Here is a 7,952-nt window from a genome sequence, read left to right on the forward strand (position 1 = left end):
CCACTCCTAAATTATAATACAAATTATGTAAGACTACTATGAGAACTCGACTGCATGTGGATTGTTAGTTAACCCTTGTAACAAGACTAGCCTAAAGTCCATCATATCACATCATGCGGAATCATGCTATAGGGAAGTTAGGATAAGCTACCTAAAGTTTGTGTAGGTTGTAGGTCCAAAAATGTCCAAATTATTTCTAGCCACCACAAATTAGATATTAATTAAAAAAAAATACCACAACAATCACTACTGCAGAAAAAGTCAATTAAGGCTAAAAAAGTATGTTTGTAACACAAATTTTTTTTTGGTTGAAATATGTAACACAATAAAGCTAGCTAAATTTACGACCACGAAATATAGCATATGTAAATTCTTAGACACTAAAACAATCAATAATGCAGAAAAAGTCAATTAAGGCTAATCAAGTAGGTATGTGATACAATAAAGCTAGCTAAATTTATGACCACTAATTTTTTGGTAAACATGACCACTAATTTAGTATATGTAAATTCTTAGACACTAAAACAATCACTAATGCAGAAAAAGTTAATTAAGGCTAAACAAGTAGGTATGTGATACAACAAAGCCAGCTAAATTTACGACATCTAGATATGACATGTAAATTTTAGACACTAAAACAACACTAATGCAGAAAAAGTCAATTAAGGCTAAACAAGTAGGTATGTGATACAATAAAGCTAGCTAAATTTACAACATCTAGGGTGAGGGCGGTCATTTGGTCCCTGTCTGTGTTAGGCTGCATGCCGGCCGCACGGGTAGGCGGCAGCAGAGGATCCAAATTGATGTAAGAGAATGGTTCTCATACAAGAACCTGAACCTGATCCAGCCTCTTGTATCACTGGGTTCTTTCCTTTCACTCATGTCTCAATTGTATTATATATGCTTCATTGTCACTTTCAAGTTAAAAAAACAAAAAGACAACGCTGAAAAATGGAAATAAATTAAGGTAAAAGAGCAAAGTACAACATCAGAGCCAAAAAGACAAACTTAAGGAGACTCCCCAAATAAAAAGTCTAAAACAATCAACCAAAGCATGTAACAAATGGATGTTACATCAAAATCCAGCTGATGAAGGGATTTTCCCACTAGTGTGGGATTTGGGTGGACATATTATACGCAGACTTACACCCCCAAGGTTCGTAATCCAGGTATCAGACTTGGGATCGGTCAAGGCCAATAACGATTCGATACCGATACGGATCGGTCATAATCGTTCTAAATCGGTAAAAAATGACAAAAATGAAAGTTTTATGGGATCGGTTATTGTATTGGTAAAACAAATATTAAAAAATTAATAAATTGAAAAAAATAAAAAAAGAAGGTGGAAAAAACAGTAATCACTTCTCTAATCCTATTTTTTAGGTTGATCTTACCTTTTCCCCCTCCTCAATCTCACCCACTAGCCAATAGCTAAAAAATTCTAGGTTTTGTGGGATGGAATCAATGTTAGAGAATTTGAGGCTATATCCTTAACAACCTTAAGCAAATTTAAATGCCACTTTAGGGAATGAAATCTTCCCATAATAGATTCGTAGTCCAAAACGGTAAGATCCCTCCTTTCCACTCCCGGATTTGAGGCTAAATCCTTAAACACTTTAAGCAAATCAATGTTTAAATGGAATAAAATCTTTCCTTAATCAATTCCCTAGTCAAAAACAGTAAGATCCCCCTTTTTCCCATGGATTTGAAAACCCAAAAAACTGGCATGTATCGAATTGGATAGGCCGATCCAACCGAGTTGGACGATCTAGAAAACGATTCAGTTAAACCTTGTTGGATCGGTCTCAATCGATATCGATCCGATTCGGCCGATATTGACCGATCCGATCCGAGATTACAAACCATGTACACCCCTGCTTTTAGGCAGAGGCTATTTCCAGACTCAAACCCATGACTACTTAATCGCAATAAAATAACCTTACTGTTGCACCAAGACCAGCCCTCTGTTAAAAAGATTATGTTATAGAGTGAATTGATGATGGTAAGGCATAACACCTGTAAATATCTCACATAAATTCTGAACATGAGAATAGAGTAAAAGGAAAAGTAAAACACTGCTTCGGTTTGAGGTCCTTAAATTCCATGAATTATGATAAATGACCCTCAACTATAAACTAAAATTTATGAATAAAATGGTAAGTTTCTAGAAAATATTTTATGTCAAAACTATCGGAGCATAAGTGCTCGAATTGTCTACTCACTGTTGATTCATGATTCGACTCTGAAAAAAATCCTCTGTAGTGCAGGCATCTTGCGATTGCGGTGCCTTGCAGTTTGGGTCTGAGAGCTCAACACGTGAAAGATGTGAAAAGGATTTTAATCCATTCCACTCTCATACCTAAATAGTTTCAATTTTTGTATACTTGACAATACGGAGAGAAAACAGGAATCTCACATGGGTTGAGAGAGTAAGAACTCAGAGAAGTGCACCTTGATGAAGAAGCTTCAAACTATTATGCGTTTCTTGATGGCAACGTTTCACTTCTTGGTGCATTTCTTCCAACGATCCAAAGATTTAGCTCTGCATCTCTTCAACGAACCAAAAAGTTTCCCCTTCAACATAGAAAATGCATAAAATAGTTGTGGTGAGCAGAGGAGGCATCTCTTTTTATTTTCTTATAACACCTGAATCCCTGAAAAATAGGAAAGTGGCAGTTCTTCTATAGGCGCGTTCCACGGATTGCGCTGGATGTCTAATTAAACTAAAAAACATGAAACAACAAAAAACCTCAGACACGAGAACCCGCATGTTTAGGGATCTCTCCTTTAATTTGCTTACATTGAGGGATTTACATGGTGTCAATGACTCAATGGAGTCCGGATCCTTTCCAATGACATTTAACCATTAGAGTCGATCTCCCACATTTATCGGATACATCAACTCACTGTAGGCCAAGATTTGGTTTCAAAAATTAATTTTTAATTTGTTGGGAGCTTTTTTTCTTCCCTATTGATTGCATTGCTGAAGATGGGGTTTCTCAAACTCTTTAGTATTGATTGAAAGATATAATAAGTAATAAAAAATAGGTCATTATTTATCCTTCAAATAGCATAAACAGTAACATGTAACACAAACAAGAGAACTGGAAGATAATCAAATCTTCATATACTATTCAACCTCGAGTCCAGATCACTCCATTTTGGTTTATCCAATGGCAGACTTCAATTAGGCCTGGGCCAAAACCCAACAGCTTAAAAGCAAGATGGTTTGGATTCCAAGTTGATGTATCATAGTGACATGCCATGATTGCATGATTCACTTTCTTCTGAGTATGTATATCAACTGCATATACTTTTACTTTCTGTAAAACATGGCAATAGTAGACTTGAAATGGAAATGGTAGACTATGACACAAGGCTGGTGGCTCAGAGAGGTTTCCATGGATAAGTTTCACAACACCAATTTTGACATTCATATAAGATCCTTCGATGCTCTCAGTACTCCATGCGCGTACATGATGCCCTAATTTCTCAACAACAAAATCGATGAGATCCTCGCCGGAAGTCGCACAAGTGCTTTGCTCACATATCTTGAGGGTGTCTTGAATATACTCATCCATGTTTGATTCATCCACCACACCGAAAAGCTTCTTCAATTCCTCAATCCGTGTAAAAGAAAATGAGATTTTTGATACCAGAGAGCGTGGCAAAAATGATTTATTTGACAATGGGTCTCTTAAATCAGGGACAGAGATGAAACCTCCCTCTTTCACCATTGACTCCTGGAAATATGGTAATCCCCCTTGCCTTGCAACTGATAAGGGTGTTTCATTTGGATATTCATATTTCAGTTTGGCTTCATTCCACTGAGCAATTGGTGGTAAAGTTGTGTCATCTATTGTCTTCTTTATGAGTGCATTTGTAGAACAAGCAATATTAGCCAGCTTACAAAATGATTGAAGGTGAGAAGCCAAATCATTTTCCTCCATAAGTTTCATAAACATTTTTGCTTGATGGAGGCTTAATGGAGAAACCTTTGCAGTTAACCAATGTGGAGGGTGTGGAAGACCAATATGTTCTTCCCAGTACTGTGAGAAGGAATTTTCAGCTTGAGAACCCTGAAATTTCATGGGGGAAAATAACAATCAAATATGAAATATAAAATAGGAATAAGCAATAACCATGTTAAAATAAATGGATAATGGAAAAGCATCACTTTTCTTACAGTAAAGTATGCTACTATTAGAAGTCCAAGCAACAGAATGTGATGCTTCATGGTGGAACTGAAACAATGAATGGAATGAGTTGGATATGGTGGATGAAGAGAGGGCTTTGAATATATATATAGGGAAAGTTTTGTAGTACCAACAAATAAAAGAGGAGGGGGGGGGGGGAGTTTTTGTTCAATTTGGATCCTGTGCTGCCGCCTGCCCGTGTGATCGGCGTGCAGACTCACACAGGCAGGGGTGAACCGACTGCCCTATCTGGCCCGGGCAGGGTGTTCGGGCAGTGGGTAGGACGGTCATTTCGCTCCTACCTGTGTGAGGCTGCACGCTGGCCACATGGGCAGGCGGCAGCAGAGGATCACGTGTTTTTGTTAGTCCTCCAAATGGCTAAATGTATTCTTTAATTTCTTAATTTTCCCTACAAAAAAGTGAAATTTTTTTTTTCTCAAACAATTTTCAAATTACTAATAGAACACATGGACATTGGAGTACAGTTTGGATTGGCCGCTATCAAATTTCAATTTCAAATTCAACCTACACCCCCTTTGCTTCTATTAGCCATCCATTTGCTTTAGTCCATAAAAATTTTCTTACTCATGGACATTTAAATCTTTATTTTGCCACATGGTATAATCCCATAGGCCCAAAATTTAACATTTAATTATGGAACCTTGACCTCTATCTTCCCACAAATTTGGGCTTCACCAGATTTTCCGTATATGGGCAATGGAGGCAACTATTGTTCTGATTTGTTTTGATTTCCACATGATGGGTTTTAGCTAAATCTCCTTTGACCAAAAATTGGTTGACATCACCATTGAAAATTCTACATCGGATGTGTGAGTGTGGTGTGTGTTGTGTATATGTGCCATTTTACGGTCCTAAAAATCTGTTAACCTTTTGGGATTGGTGTGTGGTTTGGTGATTACACTTTCATAAAAAATCACTATTGAAAATGCAAGGGTAGAAACCCTAACATGGTATCGATTTCAATAGAGGTGTCCTCCACATGGTGGATATTAATTGGAATATTGTTTTTTTTTTTTGATGAGGATGAAAAATATGTTACTGGAAAGATAAGAGAGTCTGTACAATATTGTGATGGAGAACAACTTGTTCTTTGTAGACTACTACATATTTCGTCATAAAATTTGCAAAGTTAGAAACATATATATTCTATGGATTGATTGGAATGCCTCTGGTTTCAGCTGCTTGAGACAAAAGAGGAAATAATCTCCATGGTCGAACCACTGAAGTTGGGTCTTGAAGCAAAAGAGGGATTTTCATGTTGGAGCACTAGATTTCCTTGATGTTGTAACCTAGCCAGGCTGCATATTGAAGACCCTTTAAAAGGCCAAAAATTTCTGTTTCCAAAGAGTCGTTAGTACCCAAAAAACCAGCAGCTGGTAATAAAAATTGTCCTTCCAACAAGGATATTAAGTGGATTTGAACAAGCGAATCATAACAATTTCTTTTTCATAAGGGCATTTGGTTGTAAACCCTTTGGACTTGCACTTGTTTTTGTTTGACCTTTTGCAATCACATGAGACCTAAATTTTTGGGTTAGGTAAGTCTCACTGTACAGGTAAGATGAGGTCAGATAACCGGATTTTCATCCTCTCAAGTATGATGCACTGTTTAGTGCACCTTTAAGTGCATCGGATGGTGGCCACGCCGTGCATTGTTCAATGCAATTTAAAGGTGCACTGGACAGTGCAACACACTTGAGAGGATAAAAATTCTAGATAACCCCACCTAAAACAAAATTCACATTTTACTCAAATTACTAGTCTCTATGCACCGAAGATAGGGCATATAGTGTCCAAAAAAGTTGCTAAGTTAAATATAGATAACAACCAATTTATGAAATTCACTTTTACAATTACACCCACTAAATCAGTAATGTATGACATACAGATCCCAAGAAGTATTCGGAGCCTAAAAATGTAATTGCAAATGAAAATAAGAAAAGGCAACTCAAGAAAAGCGCATTCAACAGAGGGAACCATACATTCCCCTTCTAAATAGTTATAGATCACTTAATTCCTCTAACATTCCTAACTTACCAAAAATAATGATACTAGAAATTTGTTGAAACAAAAAACATCGATTCAAAATTTTGTCCTGAAGTTTTATTTAATTAAAAAGACACCTTTTTTGTGAAGAACCTCAGCCATACGTTTTTTTTTTTTTTAGGTTGATATAACCTCCCACATGGTTAGCTTTGGGAACAATTTAAAATTTCTCTTTAGGAATCAATTTTGAGACTTTCATATCAGAATGTATGACCATGGAAGGAAAACTCTGAGAGTACGGGAAACTTGGAAATTTAATCACAGCAAGAATTGGTAAGAAAAATTTAACCATAGAAATTTTGGTAGTAGATAAATTAAGATATGTCTAATGTAGCTATAGGAAAATTGTCTATTTTACAAATATTATAGTAAAAGTTTTCTAACTGGCAGGCTCTAGAGGGTATCAACATAATGGGCAGGCGCCAAGGATATTTTTCGTTGAGAACAGTTTTAAAACAAATGTCCTTTGTCTTTTGTGATCGTTCAGGATGTTAAATGGTTCGATTAATTCGGTGTAAATGGTTTTGATTTGGTTCAGTGCAAGATTTTTTAGGTAATATCAAAATCGAACTATTTAGGCTTTTTTTGGTATGATTTATATTTATGTTTATTTGACATATAAATAGATATTTGGTTTAGTTTATAGTCCTTATTTCTATTTAAAATAAATCAATATTGATGGCCATGGAACTCTTTCTCCATCTTTTTGCATATTTCTTGTCATTTTCTAGTAATACTTTTTGTAATCATCCCCCTAATGATCTTATTTTCCTTACGAGGTGTTTGACCACCAAGGCCATTAAGGAGAAGTCGAATTTTTCGGCTTCAGGCTTGCTTATAAACATTCTTTCTTTATTTTCTTAAGGCAGAAGTTTTCATGCACAATCCACATGAACTACCGTTAGATGGGGATAAATGCCCATCCAAAATGATCATACACCGCCACCCCGCTACTGAATGGATTGATGCATGACATCTACCGTGCACGAATACCTTCCCCTTTTCCCCTTTTCTTAATGTTATTTTTGCTTTCCATCAATAAAAAATGTCCATTGTCTTTTGTGATGGTTGGCCCCATGTCTAGTGACAAGTCAGGACTCAAGAAACCAAGCCGTGAGGTGGGGAAAATTCAAGATAGAATGAAAAATGTCCTAGTTCAATATGAGGTATGCTTCAATCAACTAACTTCTCAACCTGGTTCTTTCATTGGTCCAACCAATCCAACTAGGTGCAAGTTGGGCCAACCTTGAACCAAAATAAGCCTAATAAGGGTAGCATGGTTCGTAATCTGGGTATCGGCTGGATCAGATTGGATCGGGATTGAATCGGCTGATACGGATCAGGATCGCCCAAACTTGGATGAATATGACAATCTTGCCCCTGTTTTTTTTTATAAAAAATCTGATTTTTTTTATAAATATTTTGACCCCTACTCATACAGCTAGATCGGATCAGTATTGGTCTCGGTTGATACCGATTGGATTGGTCGATGATCTAGCCAAAATCGACCAATCCGATCCGATACCTCAAACCATGAAGGGTAGGCTCGGGTTACTTATGCACACAAACCGACAAGACATTTGTTTCACTCTTTCAGCTATCCTCAACATTATCATTCATTATGCGATATTGAAAAGTGGAGGAACTTAATTATAAACTTAATTGTTCTACTTAGGTATTCTAAAGTGAG

General features: G+C 36.6%; 1 protein-coding gene across 2 annotated transcripts; it reads right to left on the minus strand.

Moving 5' to 3' along the window:
- Positions 1-3,028: 3,028 nt before the first annotated feature.
- Positions 3,029-4,269, minus strand: LOC122646564 (polygalacturonase non-catalytic subunit AroGP2-like). 2 transcript variants are annotated; one of them, XM_043840139.1, is made up of 2 exons: positions 4,202-4,269; positions 3,029-4,079 (listed from the first exon to the last, which is right to left on the minus strand). In XM_043840139.1, exons 1-2 carry the CDS (start codon positions 4,235-4,237, stop codon positions 3,135-3,137), a joined length of 981 nt encoding a protein of 326 aa, XP_043696074.1. In that variant the 5' UTR covers positions 4,238-4,269; the 3' UTR covers positions 3,029-3,134. The 2 variants fall into 2 exon arrangements, with proteins under 2 accessions (XP_043696074.1, XP_043696073.1); XM_043840138.1 differs by having other exon boundaries at positions 4,187-4,269.
- Between the last annotated feature and the right edge of the window lie 3,683 nt (positions 4,270-7,952).

Source organism: Telopea speciosissima, chromosome 11, assembly GCF_018873765.1.
Source record: "Telopea speciosissima isolate NSW1024214 ecotype Mountain lineage chromosome 11, Tspe_v1, whole genome shotgun sequence".
Lineage (NCBI taxonomy): Eukaryota > Viridiplantae > Streptophyta > Magnoliopsida > Proteales > Proteaceae > Telopea > Telopea speciosissima.